The 23,435-nt window shown below is 38.2% G+C and overlaps 1 protein-coding gene across 7 annotated transcripts in view; it reads left to right on the forward strand.

The window, feature by feature from the left end:
- KCNQ1 (potassium voltage-gated channel subfamily Q member 1) overlaps positions 1 to 23,435 on the forward strand; it is a 333,012-nt gene that overhangs the window by 68,935 nt on the left and 240,642 nt on the right. For all 7 annotated transcript variants that reach the window (XM_085062890.1, XM_085062894.1, XM_085062896.1 and 4 more), the window contains exons 3-8: positions 9,632 to 9,758; positions 11,541 to 11,619; positions 12,552 to 12,648; positions 13,232 to 13,372; positions 20,265 to 20,375; positions 22,840 to 22,935. In XM_085062890.1, coding sequence (XP_084919016.1) covers positions 9,632 to 9,758; positions 11,541 to 11,619; positions 12,552 to 12,648; positions 13,232 to 13,372; positions 20,265 to 20,375; positions 22,840 to 22,935 — 651 coding nt within the window. The remainder of the gene's footprint in view (positions 1 to 9,631; positions 9,759 to 11,540; positions 11,620 to 12,551; positions 12,649 to 13,231; positions 13,373 to 20,264; positions 20,376 to 22,839; positions 22,936 to 23,435) is intronic.

Consider the following 23,435-nt stretch of genomic DNA (forward strand, 5'->3'; position numbering starts at 1 on the left):
AATTCTGCCAAATACCAGCTTGGTGGTTTGTTTTGCTTTTTGGTTTCTGTTTTGTTTGTTTTTTTAAAAATTCATTCTGTATAATGCCCATTAGTTTCCTGAGGTATTTGATGTCTTGAAGCTCAGACCAGCTGCTACTGAGGCTGCCATGGCTTTTTAAAGTATTTTTTTCTTCTAGCAATGAATAGTGCACTTGTCCTATATTTGTAAAGGGAGCAGAGGAAAGGTGATAGTGAGTGAAGGGAGTTTCACAGACCTGCAGTTCTCCTTTAGTAACTTTGAATTCTGCAAAGAGCAGCCTCTGCACCATTTATTTACCTTGGACCCAAAACTGATAGAAACGTGAATTCATGTAAAAATATAAGTCTTTGCATGTAACGGTAGCTTGGTTAATGGGGTATGCAACTTCAGAGAGATCTGGCTTATATCTTCATTTTGTAAATGTAAGTTTAGTTTGGTCTGTTTGGAACACTATCAAAGCTTTGGAGAATTTGCACAGAGTTGATCATGTGCTTTGGTTGGTATAAATTAAGTTCCCATTTCAAAATGGTCTAATCCTGATGCGCTGAATGATAGCCACAACTGTTTCGTGCTCACTGGTTGGAAAAGGTGCAGGAAATTGGCACCAGGAGGAAGCTACTTGCCTTCAGTATGTGAAATGTATTTGCCACTTAGCTGAAAATGCTGACTTTGTTGCTTTCAGTTACGTTTATTTTGATTATGTCAAATAACTCCTCTCCTCCTTCACAAATTTTAGAGGCAACTGTAAAATGCTGACTGAATGGGCTGTATACATATGGCATCTGAGAGGTTTTTTATTAGCTTAAACTAGCACATGTGTTTTCCTGTGAGGAGTATTAAGTGCCTGGACAGCAGGTTTAGTATGTGACTGTTTTTGCAGCTGCGTTGAAGAGCATGATGCGTATTCCCTGGAGCAGGCCTGGGAGAGAGCTCAAGTATGTTGAGGCAAAAGCAGGTTGTGTTTATGGGAATGTCAAACAGAAGTATGGCACTTGAACCCTTATCAGTGCTGAGCCTGATACTGGTAACTGAGCAATGGTCACCCAGGTGTGTGAAAGGAATGCCCTGCCTCTAACAGGATTTTGTTTCAAAACTTGATGTCTTCATACTGGAATTTTGTCCTGCTAGTGTGGACAAAAACTAAGTTTTCTTTCTTCCTTTTTTTTATCTGGAGGAATTTGAAACCAATGTTAGTCACTTGAAATTTAGTTCTTTTTAAATTCTTGTTGAATAGCGTGGTCACTACTCAAGCCAGAAATCCTGCATTTGGTGGATGAATTTTGAAAACATGCTGCTTATAGAAAAAGATAATATCTTGAGTAAATGTAGAATTATGTCCTGCTTTTGGTGACCTCTCACTCTTCTGGAAATGTGTTACTTGTGGAAATTATATCCCATCCTGGAAAAAGTCCCATAAAGCCAAAACCCACGTAGAGAAGCAAGAAGGCTAGAGCTGAGAATCCTCAAGCAAGGCTGTCCAGCACACAGAACCATTCTGTAACTCACTTCTTGGAGGGAGGACCAGGCATGGGGGAGATGTTTGGCCTGCACAAGAGAGGTAAGAGTTAGAACCTCATCAGAAAGAGCTGCTCTTCAGCACACTCTGTATCTGCTTTTGCAGGAGCAAGTTGTTGAAATAGGCCATAAATAGGGATCTAGATCTGGAGGCCTCATGATGTCACTGTGCATATCGAGCTGTACTTCCATCCACAGTGCTTCTTGTCTTGAAGCGTTCGTGTGGGTGGTGAGCAGTGGGTTTTCAAAACCACTGGAACAAAAATATTTTTTTAATCAATGCTCCTTCTAATTTTTGTTTTAAAATGTGTTGATGCTTGCTGAATGCCATCACAACATGGCCCCAAACAACAAAAAAATTACAATAGTATGTCTGAAATCACTAGATTTCAAGTGTAGCTGTTATCAAATTGTATAGCAGGTGACCAGAACTTGACTATTACGTCTTAAAAATACCATCTACCCTTATATTCCCTTTTAAATGTACAAAATGAAACTACTGGAGGTTAAGATAGGCAGATCATGGCCAAATTCTTCCTTTTGTGTGGCTCTGCTTACAGTTAAGAGATACTGTGCGCTATTTATTTTCTCTCAGAATGGAGTAGTGTTGTAAAGTTATAGTCTAAGGGTATAAAAGAAATATGCTTTGCTGGGAGACACAGTAGCTTTTATTGCCCTGTCATTTGTAGCTGGAAAACAACAGGCATACAGTCTCTTCCTGAGGTCCCTCAATAAATTCCATATTAGCTGTGGAGCAGCGGCAAGACTTACGAGCTGCTTGGTGTAGGGCATGGTGGGTATGAAGTAGCTTTTTAAAAAAGGAATGAGAAAGGTTGTTTAATAAAAAGCATGCAACAAGGTAAGTGACAGGATGAAAATGCTCAGATCATGGAAAGTATCCACAGTGTAAATAGTGTTACTATGACAGTTCTCTGTAACATAGAAATACAGACTTGCTTGGCTTACACTGACTACAGTTCCTTTCTACTTGTATTAGCATATTGTATGTACTAATGAATGAGTTTGCATATCTGTGAACTGTGTGTATGTGTGCTTCATCTGAAGTGTAGGTGAATAGTTCCTTTGAATTCAGTGAGATATTAAATTAAGCATATGCTGCACTGGGTAGAAGCCAGAGCACTTTTCACTTTGAAAGAGGGGGTCCTGAATGAATTCCTTCTAGAGACTTTTATGAAGCCCTGAATAAGAGGTTCATGAAATAAACAGAAAGGAGTAGGAATTTTGAATAATTTTTTGCATCAGGGTTAGCATGTTGACACTTTCTTTCTCTTGCCAAATACTTTGGGTTTGAAGTCTACTTCTTGAGCATACTTTGTGATGGGGGAGAGCTCCACGTTAGAACGAGTGCCATAAACTAAATGTGCAAGCCCAGCTTAATTCACGGCTGCAAATTCCTGGTGGATATCATCAGCAACCAAGTTCAAAAGCTAAAGACAACTGCATTATGAAGAGACTTGTGCAGGGGTGATGGTGTGGAAAGTTGCTCTAAGGCAGCCCTGCTCTGAGACTGTGCCTACACGTGCAAAGTCACACCACCGACATCTGAGGCCTTTTGGGGCTGCTGGAAAAATTTCAACTGCCAGCGTTTGGGTTTGGCTGAAACCTCTAGTGAGAAGAGAGCAAAGGAAATCAGCGAAAAGCTTTTTAAATGCACCTAAGGGAGTTAGGTGCCCGACTCCTATTGAAATTCAATAGGATTTAGTTGCTTGGAGCCTTTGGAAAAATCTCAACCCAAAATTGCAGGCCTGCAGGATTCTTTAATGGTCCCAGTGCTATTGTTCTGTGCTCTCAGCACCGATTAAGGGAAAATAAAAAAGCTTCATCACAATCAACTGTTCTAACTCTGTCTCCTAGTAAGCATCCTTTTTTTTCAGAACATGAGCAGTAATGGAAACATTATTTCATCTTAATTAAAAACATTATTAAGGCAGCTTTAACGATGTCCAGTAACTTGGGATTAATTTTGGGCCTCTGAAGGTAGAAATGTAATACTGATACCATGGTTTTGGTTTTTTGTAGCCTGTTTAATCATTTGGTGCCAAATTTGCTAGATAAAGAATTTCAGCAAATGAAACCAGGCTTTTGAAAGAAAGGAACAGCAAGGGTTTTGGCTTCAAACGTTTTTTTTAAAACTTAGCATTATTTGTTTTCTTCTGAAAAGATGTAATTTACAAGCTTTTTGGAAGTGAGGAGGTTAAGTAGGGGGGAAAAAATCCCCAGTGCTAAATAGCATTTTTGAAACTTGCAGTTGATCAGTAAGTGTTTATATATATGAGAAATCATTTGTCTTTTTATTTTTGATCTGTACTTGATCAAGTTGGGATTTTTACTTTATTGAGCTTGTGCCTGTCTTTGTGTGTTAGCCTAGGCCATCTGATTTTGCTGTTTTATGTATCTTAGAAAGCACAGTACAGCTTTCAGGGAAAAATCCTGCCTTTCTCAAGAGAACAAAGAGGGGCCTCTCTATCCAAAGTGGGTGAGATTAGAAGAAACAGTTGCTTTTGCTGCTGTTGATTTGCATACCCTGCTCGGGCTATACAGAAGTGCTGTCTGAAGCATTTTGCAAGCTCTGATGTGTCAGGTGAACAGTGTGCTGAGAAGTGAACTCCAGCTCTCTCTGAATTACCACGTAGCCTGTAGTGTTTGGGTTTTGTGTGCTGCCCTTCTGTCAGTGTAAATGCAACCTATTGCCATGAAGATGATCAGAAGGCTGGAGCACAGCTCCTGTGAAGACAGTCTGAGAACTGGGATTGTTAGCCTGGAGAAGAGAAGGCTCTGGGAAGACCTTACAGCAGCTTTTAGTACCTAAGGGGGGCTACAAGAAAGCTGGAGAGGAATTTTTACAAGAGGACAGGACAAGGGGGAATGGCTTCAAACTGAAAGGGGCAGGTTCAGATTAGATGTTGGGAATAAATTCTTTACTGTGAGGGTGGTGAGGCACTGGAACACTTGGCCCAGAGAAGTTGTGGATTCCCCATCCCTAGAAGTGTTCAAGGCCAGGTTGGATGGGGTTTTGAGCTATCTGATCTAGTGTAAAATTCTCTGCCCATGGCAGGCAGGTTAGAGCTAGATCATCTTTAAGGTTCATTTCAATGCAAACTGTTCTATGAGTCTGTGATTGCTCTATATGAGAGACATATTCCTGCTTTTTTTTTGACCTTTGAGGAGTAGCGATGCTGTATCCCTGCTTGTGAAGCTGCTTAGCCTGTTTGTTGCTCAACCCAGCTACACAGCCCTTGATTGATGGCAAATGTCCTGTTTGTCACTTTATCATCAGCAGATCTATTGTCCCCTTTCTCGGCTCCTTCAGAGACCTGCTTGTCATGACTTCTGAAAAAAGCTTGTACAGTGTCCTCACTCCACTACTCCTGCCTGAGACTGTGAGGAGGTTACTGTTCCACTTTGCTGCTCTGTAGCAGCAGTGTTCTCTTGCCTTGCCTAAAAAATAGGCTTCAGTGCAAGTAGTGCCACTGGAATCTTACAGCTGATGTAATGGTGACTGGCATGCAATCCCTATATAAGCTATGTGAGAGATTATTTCATTGATTAAAGGAATTCATGGAACTTTATCATGCTTGAAGCCAGATTTGACAGAATTGTGGGAATAATGTGATTTGTCTCTCCTGTGAGGGCAAGGTAGTAGAGCTTGTGCTATGGCAGACATGGGTAGGAATTGTATTCCCAGTAAAACGCTGGGATGGGAGGGAATTCTTCCCTACTAGAAGATCGTACTTATAAGTCTTAAAGCTGTTCCCCTCACCAATGCCTCTTGTTTCCCTGTGCCTGTCCTCTCTCCTTCCTCTATGGAGGGCAGACACCTCTATGGGAGATGCAATAAACTGTATGTGGTCTTCAGTTTTTGATCTTCAATAGCCAATCATAATAACTTAATGGTATGGTTTGCCTCCTTGTTCCTATAACATGCATTTTACCTCTCTTACATTTATGGAGTTCATTGAAAAAAATCTAGAGTTTGAGTAAAGGTGTTTTTGTTCATAACAGGTTTCAGATGGCCTCATCTAGCCCTCCCACATCAAACGGTTGCCTGAATATCTGTGATACTTCATGACCAGTTACAGCTTTGAGGTCTATAGGCAGAGCCTCAGGACATATATTCTCTATGCAGATGCCTTCTCAGCCTTCTGAGAAAATTTCTGTATCTGTTAAATAGCTGTTTTTAGGGTGTCACGATCCAGTTATTGTCGTTTTTTGGTAGATTTTTTCCCTCCCAAGCTATTAATCTGTCTAATTGCTTAAAAACATCTCCTTCTGTTAAATTTCAGGACCCTGTCATTTCTTTTGGCGTTGCTACTGCACTTTATTTCACTGTGCAAATATTGGATGCCTTCCATCATAGGATTGTAGCTCTTTCAACCCAGTGGGGATCAAGTAGTAAAGGAATGGCTTTTCAAGATGCATTTATTAGCAAAATATCCTGGGAACTCTGGAGGTATGGACTGTACTAGCAGAAAGCATGGGTGTATATATATCAGGCAACTGACATATCAGTGTTTTTTATTGATCCTGCCTAAGTTCCTTCTTCAGGTGGTGAGAGCTGTACTCTAGCCAGATGATTAAGTTATGCCATATCTTACTTTGGCTGTGCTGGGACTATGTGGCTGAGAAGGCCACTGTGAAAATGGCACTATGCATATCCCTGGATTGAGCAGGAAGGATGGAAGAAGTGAGGGTACCATGTAGAAATCAGTAATTAAAGGGGAAAAAAAAAGTATTTTCCCTTAAGTAAGACAGCCCCTGTGTGCCCATAGTATGAAAGTACATGACTGTTACATCTTAGAGGGCTCCTTTGTACCCTATAAATTTTTAATCTCAGTGGTGTGTTTCTGTTTTCACGTTGTAGAAAGGAGATTGCTGTTAAGTTACATAGGGTTGAATGGGTCCTTGCACAGAGTAGTTCTTATGTGCATATAATTTTAACCAAGAAAACTCCTCCACTAAGTGTTAAGTCCCATGCTCACTTGTGTTTTGCAGGCAGTTTTTTTCTTCTAGTGCATGTAAATTACATGTTTAACTGTTAATCAGGAAAGAATGAGGAATGTTTTAGTAGCTCAGAAAAGGATAAATTTCTAATGTACTTTTTTCTTGTTGTATACAAGTTTCTGGCCACTAATATAAGAGTGTACAGACAGAAATTCATCAGCTTCCCCCACCCCCAGGAGACTACTTGTGAGATTTATGCAACACAAGATATTAAAAACACTTTTGTCTGTCACACAGCCACGGGCAGGGGAGGGGGAATTTGCCAGTTGCTAATGGATACCTGGCGTTTTTGTGTATGACCATGAAGAACAGCTTGTGCACTTTCACCCCCAATGTTCCCTGTATAACTTGGGTCTCATTTAGGTCAATAAGCCTTTATCAAAACGTCAGGAGTGAAAAATGTGTCTTGGTGTAAGCCGACTGGTCGTTCCCTCCAGTCACCGGAGTCTATAGGACAATCAATGTTCTCTAAGCTTGTCTGCATGTCACGCAAAGAGCTGGGTGACAGTAACCATTGACTGCATGTCTGTCGCATTGTCTTTGGGACAGCCTCCATTTGCATACTTGCCGGTGTGCCTGTTAGCCAGTGAACCATGGAGGGGCTTTAAGAAACATACGCACACAGCTCCGATGCTAATTCCCTGCGTGGAGAATACTCGCTCCCTTAAAGCACAATCCAGGCTTTCTCTTCCTACCTTCGTGCTGTAAAACTGAAGCTGTGATCCTGACAAGGCCACGGAGCCTGGTCACACGGCTGTTTGTGGTTCCATTGTGCTAAAACGTTAACTTTTTCTCTGGGCTTTTTTTTTTTTTTTTTTTTTTTTTTGCTTACCAAGATAATTTTTTTTTTCTTTTGCTTTTAGTAATTGCTTTTGTGGATATCTGAACGATATTATGTGTGCTCTCACATATGATGTGAAGCCATATATCTCATCCTCAGATGAGCTGCTTTGTATGAAGGACAGTTTTTGCTCCCTATGTGGTTGGAATTGTCTTTTGTTAAGGGAATTTCCTCCGTGCTAGTGATGAAGGGAGATGTACTAGCACTCAGCATGCAGAAGAGCACTTGGATATTAGGGTTTATTGACCATGTTTGTGAAAGGAATGCAATCACATGATCAGAGAAGATTGCCTCTGGTGCTCTGTGGCAATTCAACAGCACCTCACATTAAGCAGAGCTCATAATTTTCCCATTCACTTTTGGTTCATAAATGACATTAGGCTGGACAAAGGGAGAGCTTCATTGTATTTGAAGCTTCTGTTATAAGACACAGGCTATCCTTAAAGTATCTGGTGGAGATGCTATTTCTTTCAATTTATGATGTTCATTATGTCTGTATTTTATTGAAAAATATTTAATAATAGTCCAATTAAACAAAAAAAAAAGGGCAGAGGGCTCTGGTGGATCCTTTCAGAAGGAAGCTGTAGAAGAGATTCTTGGCTGGGTTGGAGGGTCTGAGCTTTGTTTATTCCAAGCAATGCTCTGGATAATTTCAGTATACCTTAAAAATATAACTTGAATACAAGTGGCTGTAAACAATAATGATAGCTGTTCTGCTGTACCTGACATCTTGCATAGGTTATGAGATGTCAAAATTAAGGGAAAGAGTCCTGGCTCATGTTCTACTGGCTTTTCTAGAAGTATCACAGAGTTGAACTTCAACACCTTAATGCCCTGAGATGCATAGATTTTTTTATTCCATCAAGATGTCTCAGAGCCACGAAAATATTATTATAGCGAAGTCAACTGATGCCTAACCTTTTTCTTACTATTTTTGCTGTATACAGACATATTATTTTGCTCAGTTTTCAGGGCAATGTCCCATGCATTTTTGAAGATGGTTCTATGAGTCCCACTCATCTTGACTAGACTAGGGCTGTGTCCTGGTTATTTCAGTTAATTAAGAAAATAATCATAGGTACCATCTTGAGTCCCATTTCCCAATTTTTTATGCAGAACAGCAGTGAACCCTGCAGATGTGTGATAGGGCTGGGTAAAATGTTCAACAGCACATTTTGTTCTCTGCAGTTGCTCTTTATGTGAAATCCCACTTTGAAATAAGGAGCTCATTCTCTTAATCTGCATTAACCTGTGACATCCTGAGATTGGTTTCTCAGCTGTACTCTTACTTTATGCCATGTGTTGTGTGTTTTCAGTGACGACCCACTCTTTTAATTTCAATAAGTTGATTTTGTTGTTGGCTCTGATAGAGAATGTGGCTATGTATTAATTGAGTTGGCCAATAAGGAAGTATTGCCGCTCCCTGATACTCAAGGAAACCATGTTGGGTGTGCCATGCTTATCTGGTGTGCAGAAAACCAAGGTTTATCTGCACACTGACGATGTTCCAAATAGGATCTAACTGTACCTCTGTCTAATCAGCAAGGGTATCAGATGTCTTTGACATTTGTCACCTTGGAGGCATTTCCAAAGTCATACCTTAGTATAGGTGAGTAGCTCATAGGTAGCTTGATACCAGTAGTGCTGCAGGACTAGCTCTCTGTTTCTGTTGAAATCCTGAAATCTTGACAAGAGGATGGGAAAGGTGTGTTAGAGAGCTCACTATGTCTTCAGTGCACCTGGAGATTGACATATTTGGTGATGGATAGTAGAAATCTTTTTTCAGTCCATGTGAGATGAAGGAAGACTGGGGCAGGGAAGTTAAGATGATCTGGTAAATGACATGTGGAGCACACCTCTTCCCAAAATGAAATAAGCTAGCAAAACACTCATCTTCTAAATACAGACTCTGCTTGTTTTCTTTGGCTCAGTCAGGAAAAGTTTTGTTTGGATTAGACCAAGTGAATTGCACAGAATGGTTTTCAGTTTTAGTACGTATAGACAAGCCAAACTGCATGCAATCAAAATATTTAAATTTGCTCTTAATATTTTCTTTCTCTACTCTTACAGGTTTTTTATATTTTACTCCAGATCATTTTTGGTATAGTGGATGTATTTGTCACCATCCTAATTTTTACATTTTATTTATTGCTTTCTAACACCTTCTGGGAAGAGATGAAAAACATACATAGAGCAGAGAATTTAACCTAGTTCCCTGTGTGTTTCTTTCAGGAAATTGTATTAGTGGTATTCTTTGGAACAGAATATGTGGTTCGGCTATGGTCAGCAGGATGCCGCAGCAAATACGTTGGAGTATGGGGAAGGCTTCGTTTTGCTAGGAAGCCTATTTCAATCATTGGTGAGTATGTAAAGCTTGCAAAATTGATGTAAACAATGAGTGAAACTTGCCCTAGAAGTTTTTAGAAGCCGAATTTCTGCAGTAGTCTAAGCCAAGTTAGAGCAAGAGCTCTTGTCATTAGCATGAATGTTAGATCTGAATTTCCTTTCAGGAATTCATGGTGCTGTCATTTGAGAGCAACTGTGCTTTGGTTTGTTTTTCCAGAAGAGCAGAGTATTTTCGTTTAACAAGTGATCTTAAGCTTTGCCAGGAATAAGTCTTGACCATAGTACTGTCTCTTGTGACCTGAGGATCCCAGACACTGCACAAGGGCTACAATTACATTTTTTAAAAATATACTGAAAATATTTTTTTTGTCCCCTCAGCAGCCATTTGAATAGTTTATTATGAGTGTATTTTGCACTCTAACCGAGCTATGAACTGCATGGTAGAGCACAATAGATGCACTGTAGTTGCTTTGTGTATAAATAGAATTAAAATATGGTTTTCATATTTTGGTGATAACATGGTGATGCATTTGGAGCTGGACACCTGATTTCCCTTGATATCAACTTCAGTCAGCTTCCTAAAATGACTTCAGAGTTCTTGGAAATGATGTCCATATATTCCATCTATGTCACAAATCATTGTTTTTTCAAGTGCTTGTCATTCATTTAACAGTTTCACTGAAAGCAACCTAATCCAAAATCAACGTGTATTTTGTTAGCCAGTATTGAGAGAACTGTGTAAAGACTCTTACCCTGTACTTAAATGCACATAATATTATAAACATAAATGCACTAAATAAACCAGATTTTGGAAGAGGAGTATGTGAGTACTGTTATGGAACAATAGTAATTCTTGTTCTGTGACACAGATTTTTCCACTAATCAGAAACATTCTGTTGTTGAGTACAGGACATAGGTTTTCATAAACTTTCTACAGTTTTGCTGAATGTAACTTGAAAAATTCTGTACCTGAGTATTTTTACAATCATAAAATAGTTCTGTTTAGCTCCTCTGTGCATCCATGTATATATATATATATATATATAGCAGCTGTACCTCATGTGTGACTGTAACTATAAAAAGACTTTGAGTACATCTTTGCACTCTGGCCAGAATCCACTTCTCTTGAGTCCTAGAACACTAAGTGTTCTGAAACATCATTGAAATTCATTCAGTCTGGAAAGCAAAACGTAGTTCTGCTTTCCCAGATATGGATCAAGAACTATTTAATTCTCCAAAATACAGAGTTCCTTTCCAAACTTTACTAGGCCTGAGGCATATAGATTTAGAGTACAGTACTGACTGACTTAAACAAAAATAGACTCATACACTAATTCCAATCTTCTCTCTCTTTTAGACCTGGACAGATGAAATGATAGCAAGGCAATTTTCTTACATATTAAATAAACCCCAAAATCTCTGTCAATTAAAATACTGTCTAAACACTGAAGAGAAAATAAGACATGCAGAAGAGAGAATAGGTAGAAACTGTTGAAATTCCTCCCGGGTTATCGCTAATAAGGATTCCAGGCTGCTTGACAGTAACTCCTCATTCATTTAGACTGTGGCCATCTTGGACCCATCCCAGTAAAACTTTCACATCATAACACATGATGAAATTTTCTTTACATGCCACAATAGAGATCTCTAGATATATACATCTAATTGATAAAAATATAAATTAGGAGTAACTGTTCAAGTTGTAGAAGTAATATTAACTTTGGTTCTAGTAGTCTTGCAGGACTATGGCAAGATGCTGCTAACAAATTTTTTTCAATTGACTTTTGTTTTCCAGATCTAATTGTAGTTGTTGCTTCCATGATAGTTCTTTGTGTGGGCTCTAAAGGTCAAGTCTTTGCAACCTCAGCTATCAGGTAATTATATGCAATAAAAGAAAGTAATGCTTTCTGAGTAAGGTGGGGTTTCTTCTTTTTAAATTTACCTCCTGTTTTAATTCTTGCAGGAAAAATGAGTCACGGCCCAGAGTCATGTAACAGAGCAGATTACAATCATGTGTGGGTGGTCCCACAAAGTGTAGGGGAAATAAAATTTTATTGTAATGCTTTTATGACTAGTGGGAATAGAGAAGCACATTCTCTTTCCCTCTTTCCCCAACTAGGTGGGTTCTACCCAAATCCTGGTTTAGATTTTTAGCTCAGTTTTATAGCAATTCTTTGATGCTTCATATCTCTGACATCTTCAAGCTGCCTCTTCATAAAATGTCTGTGGCTGTGAATTCCTGATGGACTGAATTCACCTTGCTCTCAGGAATGTCATGCCACTTGGTTTTCTTGGATGAATACATGGCAGTCTACTTTGCACTTCACACTAGCTGCAGCAATGCTCCAAGATTGCAACAACTCCCATAAAAAGAATATTTTAAAATATTATTGGACTGTCTGGTTCGAATTGCCTATGAAATTCCCCAAAGATAAGGAAATCAGATCTTTAGTTAGCTGGTTCTGTATTTTGTTTCCCATCCTGGTGAGTAGGTGGATGAATGAGTTGATGAATGATTTCTATCTAGAGCATTTGCAGCTTGTGTCCAAAATTCCTAAATCCTTGAATTATCCTTACTAGCCATTTGTACAAAGGTCAGTCCTTGCCTTGGACAATCTCCCCAGGCTGTCTTCATAACAAACAAGAAGGAAGATGGCTGAGTGGAGGGAAAAGACACAGGCTGCTAAATCTAACATAAAATAAGTGTCTCTTAAAATGGTCCTCTGGAAGCCAGACTTCCCTTCTCCACTTGTATTTCTTCTCTTGTGTCTTTAGTCTCTTCATTAATTTGAAAATTGTGTTCCAGGGGCATCCGTTTCCTGCAGATTTTACGGATGCTGCATGTTGACCGGCAGGGTGGTACCTGGAGGCTGCTGGGATCAGTGGTGTTCATACACAGACAAGTGAGTTTGAGCAGTCTGGCACAACTGATGCCAGAGTCCTTATGTTCAGAACAGCATACATGCAGACATGCTGATGATGCCACTTGTATTTAGTGTGAGGGCAGGTAGTCTTTTATTTTAACCAAGTATGGTTGTTTGCCTTTTATTCACTGCCACTTTGGCAAATTTTGACTTGTAGCTGGACTCAGCAACAGAAAATGAGATTTCTGAAAACTAGTCTGAATATTTCCTAAAGTACATATCTAAATTCCAGAATTGTCTTAAATCTAGCACTGCTTGAAAAAGTTAACCAACTACTTTTTGGTGGCCAGGAGGTTAATGAGTCCTGCTTGCAAATGAAGAGGTTGTTTTTGACTCTGTATTGACAATGTGAGTGCTGGACCAAGTCATCAGTGCTATAAATATTGTCACTATTGAGCTCAGTGGATTTTTGTTAATTTGCACAGCCAACACTCACGGTCAATGTTTATTAATTGCTGAAATTGCATTCTTCTCTTCCAGCTATCTTTTATAACCCATCAGTATTAGGCAATTTAAGTGTCTCAATGAGATCATAATGGTGTTGTTTTGATTCTCTTTGCAGGAGCTGATAACTACACTCTACATTGGATTTCTGGGCCTGATCTTTTCCTCTTATTTTGTCTACCTGGCCGAGAAAGATGCTGTAAATGATTCTGGAGAAACAGAGTTTGGCAGCTATGCAGATGCCCTGTGGTGGGGAGTAGTAAGTATAGTGATTTCATGTGTACTGAAAGTTGTTAAGGCTGTCCAGTGTGGAGTAAAATTCAAGCATGCATGGAGTAAGAACAGCACTTTGAAATGGCTTCTTACTGCTTCAGTGCACTTTCTGGTTTTGTAATTCTTTGACACTACAAAAACATTATAGAAGATCAGTAGTTTTATTTGGTGTTACATGATATAAAGTGATCAAATTACATATGAAAATGTGGAAACACATGTTCTATTTCTTCATCCTGTCTTCCCTACTGTTACAGTGATGACTTCTTGCTGCCTTTCTCATGGTAGTGTTCAGCTGTCTAAGGTGGTAAGAGTCTTGCTAAATCAGGCCTAGTTTTGTTTTTTTTTTTTGAGGGGGTGGTGTTTGGGCTTTCTTTGTCCTTTTTGTTGGGGTGGGTTTTTTTCTTTAAAACAGTTATCTTTATTTTGCAATTTGACCTGTGACAGTAATTCCCAGTTTGTTCAGAACAGACTAATTCTGGAGTAAGAAAGCAAGAAGCATCTAAGATATTTAGGAAATTCAGGCACTGGACTCTTCTAAGGTGGTTATATTGCTTTGGGAGCCATGTAGTATCCTCACAGAGCATTTGTCTGTGCCATGGCAACACTTCATCTTGTTTAGACCTCTCAGCTTTTTCTCAGGTGCTGCCACAACTTTGGTGTAGATGTACTTTAGTTCTTCTAGTAAAGTTCTCCTTTCTTTGTATTGCTAGTGGCGGTTGTCTCTCTGTTTTTGGTTGTGTACTTACTAGTGTAGCAGCTCTATTCTGCCATGATATTTTCATAAACATTTTAATTTTGTTGCTTCTGCTGATAACTGTTCCCTCTTTCTTTCTTTCTCACATTATACACAATTACTAGGCTGGCTATTTTGTTCTGGGATTTCCCATCTGTAATTGTTCCTGTTTTCTTTTCCTATTGCAGTTCAAAGAAAGGTGCTTTTTGGAAGATATTTTTTCTTATCATTAACATTCAAGCAATGACTTTTTAAATCTGTTTTAATTCTGTTCTTAATCAAACAAACTGCCATCAGTAAGTTCTGCAGGTGTTTAAAATGGAGACATCATTGATTGATAACATGCTTGCATTTTCAAAACGTGCTGATCTTCTAGACCTTTTTCTTTGCTGCTTTAAATCAGCAAAGATTTAAAATATTTTTTTAAAAATAAGACTAACTAGCAAGTCTTCTGTATAAGAGTGATAGGACTGACACCTCCATTTCACTAATTAAATACATATAGGTATTTAAGAATATTTATTAGAAAATGTTTTTAATAAAGCTCTGTGTGTGTGTGTGTATGTGTGTGAGTGTGTGCATATATAGTCTTCTTTTTCCAAACTATCACTTGGTGTTTCAGGAAGGAAAAATCTACTGATGAGAACCTATTGCAGGTCTCCTGGTGATGAAATGCATATGTAGCCCTTTTTGAATACAACAGGTCTTGTTTTGTTGTATTGTTTTGCTGCTATGATCTGCTGCAGAATTCTTTCTTCTTGCTGTCTGCCATGGTTAAATACAGGCCTTCTTAGGACCAGAAGACTTACTGTGTAGCATAAGCAAGTGGCTTTCTGTCAAGTAGCTTTTTCAATGCTTTCATGTCATTATGGCATTTTTATTTTCCACTACAGTGGTCAGATGACTCAGTAATTAACAGTGGCAGATGTAGCTGCATTTAAAAACACATGCTGTCATTGGCGTTGCCATTAAAAATTGAATATGTGACAGACCAGATTGGCTTACTGAAAATACAGTAAAACCTCCCATAGAAGCAACACGATCTGTCAGGATATTGAAATATTCTCCTTTCAGTTAATAGGCATGCCAGTTATTTGTCTTCCTAATTACAATAAACTTATTTAATCAATACATTTAATTATGGTAATATTTTTTCTCTGTTATAGCTTCTGTTGTGTTGCAGCATGCCACATGAAGTGTGAGACTGCATTCAACAAACACATAATTTCTTTAATATTAAAAGCAGAATTAGGTGTCCTTGTTCTGCTCTAACACACTTCCACTAACTGCTAAAAAGATTTAACATGAGATGGATTCAGGTCCAGCCATTTCTGGTGACTTGATACTGTAATATTCTTCATGCTTTCTGCTATGAAAAAGCCCTGTAAAGTTAGGACAGAGAAGTAGTTAGCCCAGAGAAATTGTGGATTCCTCATCCCTGGCAGTGTTCAAGGCCAGACTGGATGGAGCTCTGAACAACCTGGTCTAGTGAAAGGTGTCCCTGCCCATGTCAGAGGGTTGGAACTAAGTGGTCTTTAAGGCTCCTTCCAACCCAAACCATTCTATGAATAACTGGGAGGTCACGAGGATTCTTCCTAATAAAGGTCTCAAACTTATAGAAGAACTTTCTCAAAGTGTTAGATCTCAAAAGTTTTGGTTATGTTTAGCCAGAATTTTCTGAATCGCTGAAACACCACAAATTTTGGTCAATGAAAATCTGCCTCAGTTTGTTTTGAACTGAACCTGCAGAAAAGGATAATTCACAGCTCGTGTCTCAGACACCATCACAGATAAGTGATCTCACTTCTCTGAAAGTGCACTTACCTGATACAGTAGAGAATACTTTAAAAAATCCTTGATAGTATTTTCACACCCATTTTCTCACCCTCCAGCACTGCACTGTTGTGTTATCTCAGTGTATCTGTACACTGCTAAACAAATTCTTCGGGCAGCAGTAACAGAATATGTAACATAGCTGAAGTAAACCATACAAAAAGTCTGCATTGCCACAACTAAACTGCATCTGGAATTGAGTACTTTCATATTCCTATGCTTTGCTGACTATAGGCATACCCCTAGGGTGCATAACTTGTAATTAAATGTTCTTCATTGTCATTGTTGTTATTTATAAGTCTATATTGCTTTTCCATTTTCTTATGTAAATTGGCCTCCTGGGCTTTATTTGAATTTCCCTGAGAACTCAGGGCTGCAGCTATTTGCCATGTCAGTTATGGGCTTCTTGAAGAAACCCAAGGTTACCTTATGGCATAAAGAGTTGTCTGTAATATTGCTGGTTTTAAATGCAGTGCAAGTTGTATAAATTCTGCCAGTGGCAGGATATCTGTATGTCTTTCAAAAACAGGTTCAATGTTAGCAAGTAAAATAACTGTAATGTGATGCATCTTTCAGCTCCTCAGGGCCAGTATCCAAAATTAGTCTGCTTATGTTGTCCTTCATGTCCAGACTGACACTCAAGACCTAATACAGACTCGGGACCAATAAAACCAAGAATACATTATTATTTTTTTTTTTTAAGGCACTTAAAAATATTTTTCATGTTCTTACTGAATCTGTTAGAGATGACCACCTTCAGAAAGCATGTCTGGGGGTTTTTGTGGGTTTTGGGGTTTGTTTGTGGTTTTTTGTTTTCTTGTTTTTTCTCCCCCTCCTTCTCTCCTTTAGCATTCATTTCAAACCTGCCTCAGACTGAAAGGAGCTCTTCTTTAGATATCAACTGAATGAATACACAATTTCCAATCTTCCCATTGGAAAAAACATGCTTCAGGAAAATGGTCCCAACAGTCTCTTTGACCATGAGCACTATTGGCCACAAGCAATTATTGAATATAATTATGCATGGATATTTCTCTGTGCCTATTGCTTTGAGTTGTACTGAGCAGTTTTCTGCAAATAACAGCTTTAATTAAGGATTTCTTGTTCCTTTATTTATTACAGCTTAGAAGATAGGCATTCTCACTAAGGACCAGATTCAACAAAACTATTAAAAGTTTGCTTACTCCTCAGCACACATAAAACCATGTCCCATTTAGCAAAGCCCACCAGCATCGGATAAATATAAATTGAAAATCAAAACTGGGGGGAAAATTTTGCTGAGAAGTTACAGGAAATACCACTAAAAACTGCACATGCATAAAACTTTTGCTAAATTGAAAGTAATCTGATTTAATTTATAAAATAGTTGCACATAAATTTAAAAAAAATAGCTTCCTGGAGGAGATCTTGTGGATCTTGTGTTATTCAGAACCTGCTTTTCCCCTTCAATTAAAAAAGCTGTTGAGAACTGTGTACTTACTTCAATGTTTGACAGAAGGTGACGTCATTTTTGGTTTCTGTGTGGTTTACAAGTCAAGAATACCAACTATAGACCTACTGTATCCTTTTTGTTTAATTCTAAGTTTGGGGATTATGGCTTTGGGTTTTTATGGGTGAGTTGGTTGTTTTAGGAATTGTTGGAGCAGGGGTTGAAAGATGAAGATATTTTTAAATGCTTTTTGCAAGACATTTCTTCATTTTGCCTCTGCTTTCTCATCTCTGAGCTTTGACTCCATGAGCAGTTCCAACTACATTTTGTTCTCATTCAGTGAAGTCTTGTGGGGTAGATGTGAAGAAACCTTTTAAAATTATTACTTGCGAAGTACAGAGGTAGATGTTCTTACATCTGGGGATTCTTGTATTTTGTAGCTGTTTAACTGTACAGATTTTCCAAGGTACACTCCAAGATTTCATAGGCAGAACATCCTTACTTACCTATTAGTTTCCTGGGCTCACTTTAGCCTGATAAGGTCTAGAATAAAATCCCTTCCCTGCCTGCTCAGTGCTGAAGAACATTACTGTTTCTTCTTTCTGGGTGGGTTTTTGCTTCAGATTCCCCCTTCAGACTTTTAATGCATATTTAATAGGAACAACACTAGTCTTAATACCAATGTCTGTGGTAATGTTCATCAGATCAAAGTTTTAAAATAGTCAATAGATGAATATGATTTTTTGTCCTCATTAAAGCAATTGTTTTACAGGCTGCTTTTCAATGAAATTTAATGTGTGAGCTCTTGTATCAATTTAATTTCATTATGCCAACATGTTTACTATGCTACAGTAGAAGCTGAGTCAGTATTTCCATTATAATATCCTATTTTATAACTGTAAAATTAGTATTGTGCTCTTTAGGGAGTTACAATCTGGCTGTAAGGAATCATTTAGGGCAGAAACTTGGCATAGAAGGTTTCAACAGCATATATTTTGGAGGCAAAAGAAAATGTAATTTCAGAATACAATGCATTTGTAGATGGTTTAGAGTTATGAGGGCAGAGAAGAATGTTAACATAAATGTACTCTTTGATTTGCAACCCAATTTCCAAATTTTTTTTTTTTAAAAAACCTCCTAAAAAATCACAGAAAATACTTTTTTGTGTCACTGATCATTCATACAAGCCAATTGAAAAGGAAGGGGCAGGGATGTGGTGGGAAAGAGGAGACAGATACTTAGATATACATGAATTCTTTGGTTACTTCAGTCAGCTCAGAAGCACCTATTCCTTTTTATATTTCCAGTTAATGTGTATATTTCAATATGATTTTAAGATTGAAACACAAAATATTGATAACATTTTTCACTTACAAGAATTTATAAATCTTTTGAAAAACAGAAGCATAAACCATTATTTCCTCTCATTATCTTTTCTGTAAGAAGGAATTGGAGACCATAACGTTTCCCATAATTATATTTCCTATCTTATATCATATTTTTGAAGGTGAAATCATAATTAAACTTTAGGATTTTTTTTTTTCAAGCTACCCTCCTGTGTAGGTAAGGAGGTAACATCACTTTTTAGTCCCTCGTCAGGTCCTGAATTAAGGTGGAATTTTAATAACAATTTCAGGAATACAGGCAAAGGTACTTAGGTACTTACCTCACGTAAAATACTTCTATAGGGTATAAAGCAGTTTTGGAAACAGGCCACATTTTACAAACTTGTATTAAATATTAAAATCTACTACTTGGATATTTCAAGTATCAGCAACTGGCAAGAAACTTGCAATAAACATCACCACCTCAAGCTGCCTCTTTTGTCGTGTGTTTGACTGGCTCATAATGATTTTGCTTAGAGGGTGGACAGTTCAGGACAAGGTGGACATGACCTGTGTGTTACTGTGGGACCAACAAATGTGTCCTGGGCAGCTGAACCCCTTAGTGTCAGAAGGATGTCTAACAGCCAACCATGGAGCTGTGCTTCAGCTGCTTGAGACCTCCATGTGATTTCCCATGCTCTGATTTGGTTAACCTTCCTCAAGGTCAAACATGAAAATCTCTCTAATTTACAGATTCAGAAATAGCTGGTGACATAGGTCATTAAATTGCTCTCAGATGCCAAATGTATCCTTTTGCTTCAAACAAATTTGTTCTTTCCTTGAGCTCATGCAAATAATGACTTATTAAGCCTTGTTATGCTACATCACTGTGGTGGTAATCTTTACTTTGGTGCTCTGAGAGGCAAACTCAACAGATGTTTCCTGCATGTGTGCTTTAAATTATCTGTTCTTGCTCTCAGTGTTTTATATGAATTGGTGATTCATTAGACTGTTTTCAGGGTCTTTACTGCATGGAAAATTTTCAGCTTCTCTCGCTATTTTTAACCAACATTATCTCTAGAACACTTCATGCCTGACCCCAGTCACAGGGCCTGGTTGCAGTATGTGTGTGCTCTTTCCATGCAACAGCCCTGTAATATTCTCAGCAAACATCTCCTGCCCATAAACAAAATCATCAGTTCAGAACTGTTGGCAGCCTTTCCCTAAGAAAAGTGTGTGACATGGGCAGGCAACCCCTATCCCAGTAACTTCAAATGCTGTGCAGTTGCCTCAGCGTGAAGACTTAACTTAGTGGGTTTACTTCGCAAGATTTTAAAAATGTATTTTGTTGTAATTCAATTTCCTGTATGTCTTTCCATCCAGTATTAGGTGGGGAAGCAAGCCTGGAGAGGAGGGATGAATGTCACATAGGCAGTCAGTGGGAGAGTTAGGAATGCAGCTAATGCTTCTTTGAAACAAATAAGAAATGGAGAACAGCAAACCCAAAGTGTCATGTTAATACTTGCTGTAATACTGTCTGTATTTCCCTTTGCAGGTGACTGTTACAACTATTGGCTATGGAGATAAAGTGCCCCAGACCTGGATAGGGAAGACAATTGCATCTTGTTTTTCAGTGTTTGCAATCTCGTTTTTTGCACTACCTGCGGTAGGTTATCTTGCACTTCTGCTGACAATTTGATATTGATTCATTAGTCAGCAGAGGAAGCTGTTATTGATTCTTTAACCTTTCATTTATCCTGGTGTAATGTAAGCTTTGTATTAAACTGCTCTATAGTAGCTGAAATTTATGTAGCTTGTTGAAACAAAAGAGCTTCTAGAAGTAGCTAAGTAAATATGCAGTGTTTTTTGTGCACTCAAGTAGATTTGAGAAAGATTTGTATTTGAGAAAGACGTGTTTAATTCCAAGTACTTTTTCCTGCCTATCTCAGAAGTTTAAAGGAAATTGTTTCTAATTACTTCTGGACACAGTGACTTAGCAATGTCTTGGTTTTTTTAAGGCATTCACTCAGTTTACTCAACTGATTAGGTCCCAGGTGAACTGTAGAATTCTCATGTACATCCTTCTTCTAGGAAAGCTTCCAAAAAGGTGTCACTGGCAGAAAGACAGCAATCAGCAGCCAGGGACACTGATGCTGTTCTTTGCAAAATTAATAATTGTCCATGGCCAAAGTCCCTTTTTCAAAAGTGACCTAGAGCTGACCTTTTAGAGCTGTTACGGCACTTTGTTTGCACTGAAAACAGGTCCCTGAGTACTTTCAAACAAGAAACAAGGCACTTGAGTGCCAAGGATAAATTCAAAATCAGCAGAACTTGGACTGTGATTTGAAAACCCAAATATTCAGTGCCAAGGTAATTAAGGGTATATTTTTCACAAATTTAGCAATACTTCTGAATTGTGCTGTTAAAATGTTTGTGCCACTAAAACATGCTGTTTAAATGGGTTTTCTTTTCAGTTCAGTGACACAAGCAGTTGTGTTAGCAGATGTTTGTGTAGTTGTGGCAGGGAAGTGGTGGGGATGGTACAGAATGGATAAAAATACTTTTATGCCAGTACCATCACAAAAATTCTTCACAGCATGGAATAGTAGCTACTAAAAAGCCAATGACCTTTTAAAACTAGTTGCCTACTTTAAAAGTACATAACCTTTTGCAGAGGAGAATAATTAAATGTAGTTTTTTAAGCTCTTCAGCATCAGTTTGCCTTTAAAGCATATATTTCCCCCCTTCCTCATTCTAATCTCTTTCACTTTTATTTTAGAAGAGAAATCAGATAAGTGAAATTATCTGTATGGAACATACCAAAAACTACTTTTTTGACTGAAGAATGGTGGTGGTGGGGTGTTTTTCTTGGTGGTTATTTTAAAATCAGGTTAGAATGCCACAAAAATGTTTTATAAATGATTGTGTGGCAGCCGTGCCTTCACAGCCATGCTTTATGTTTATCTGTCAGATTTCCCTAACCTTTGTTGAGGTAGAACAACAACAATCACTCTTTTATTAGTGGGATTTTCTTCACTGAATGAAGTCATTCCTGTGAGTTGGCTCAAGGGGGAATTCAGAGTTTGAAGCTCTATTGCAGTCTGTCTCGTTGGCGTTTTAAGTAAGAGGATCTGGCTGAGATCACAGTCAAAAGTAATTGTAGTGGCTAAATGCAAGTGGTGTGGGTTCTGGATCAGGCAACGATCCCTCATTTCCCAAATATGTGGTGTTTGAGCATCATCATCTCTTTGATCTTTACTAAATGAGCATAATAGGAAGGGCATTTCATGTTCCTTTCTAAATATTAGATGATTAATGCAGTTCTTAGAGGTTGAGCCAAGATCCCTGGCTGCTCTGATGCCTTCTACTATATGTAGAAAAAGAATTACACTTTCCTTGAGTAGGTGTAATCATGTAAGCTGATTTATAAAAGATTTCAATTTTATCTGTTACTAAAACTTGTGTTAAACATGTCTATAGCTGTGAAAATGACCACATAAATGGCTTGCTCTTTACTTAAGTTTGGACCATATCTACATTTGAAGTCTAGTTCAGGTTTCACGCCATCCAGTGCCATTAGTCCATGTCCCTTGTCCTGAGAGTCAATTAGATCACCTTGTGTTCAACTCAGTTGACCATTTTGAAATATGCCTTTTTCTCTTCTTCATCCTCTTTCCTCACTCCCACCAGGGATTAACATATGGAAATTACCATACCACAGTTAAAAGTGACTGGAATCATGCTGTGCCAAAACTTTATTTCTCATAAAAATAAAGTTTAGCCCATCAGTTTGATTTTTTTTTTTTTTTCCCTATTCTGTCTTTTGCCTACACAAGCATTTGTGAGGCTTTTAGAGTGTATGAAATATCATTTCTTTTTCCTCTTTCAGGTCTGAATCCGGTAGGTTTTGCATCAGGGAATGATAGCATTCACAGTTTGTTTCAGCAAGTAATAATAACTGAGACTAAAAATTTCACTGTATTAAGTCATTTCCTCTAAATAATTAGTTGGGTTTTATGATGCTGAATAGAAGTTTATTAACACAACGTAATTTGGCAATTTTTTGTGTGGTTCTTTCCCTCTCCTCTTAAAAAATATTTAAAAAAAAAAGGTATGTTTGCTTTCCACAGGGAATTCTTGGTTCAGGCTTTGCCCTAAAGGTACAACAGAAACAAAGACAGAAGCATTTCAACCGTCAAATTCCAGCTGCTGCCTCACTCATACAGGTACTGAGTTCTTGCATATCACATACTGACATTTCTTTCCATTTATAGCAGAGGGGTTTTTTTGTTTGTTTTCCCAAGCTGTTGGCAGTTTTTCCCTCCCTGATTCCCATTAAAAATTATACAGGAGTTACAGATGAAAGTTTTGGAAATCCAATCTTTAATGGAAAACAATGAGCAGAAAACTGCACTCCCAAATCAGTGTAAACTGTTTAATTCAGTTGTTTAAAGTCTAAACTGAAAGTTATCCTGTAATTATTAAACAATTTACCTGGGAAAAGTGTTATGAAATTTATGCTTGTAGTAATAAAAAAAGCAGAGAGGAGGCTTCATGTAAAATTGTACTTTTAAAAACTGCATTGTTGCTTGTCAAGATAAATGTCAAATATGCTTCAGGTGGGACAACTAGGTTCTTAAAAATCTCAAATTTAAGAGAAATTATTCAGAATGTTAAATAGGAAGATCTTGTTTGGACTTTTCAGCTGCAGGATAGGTGGCTACGA

Source organism: Lichenostomus cassidix, chromosome 5, assembly GCF_008360975.1.
Source record: "Lichenostomus cassidix isolate B80296 chromosome 5, HeHo_3.0, whole genome shotgun sequence".
NCBI lineage: Eukaryota > Metazoa > Chordata > Aves > Passeriformes > Meliphagidae > Lichenostomus > Lichenostomus cassidix.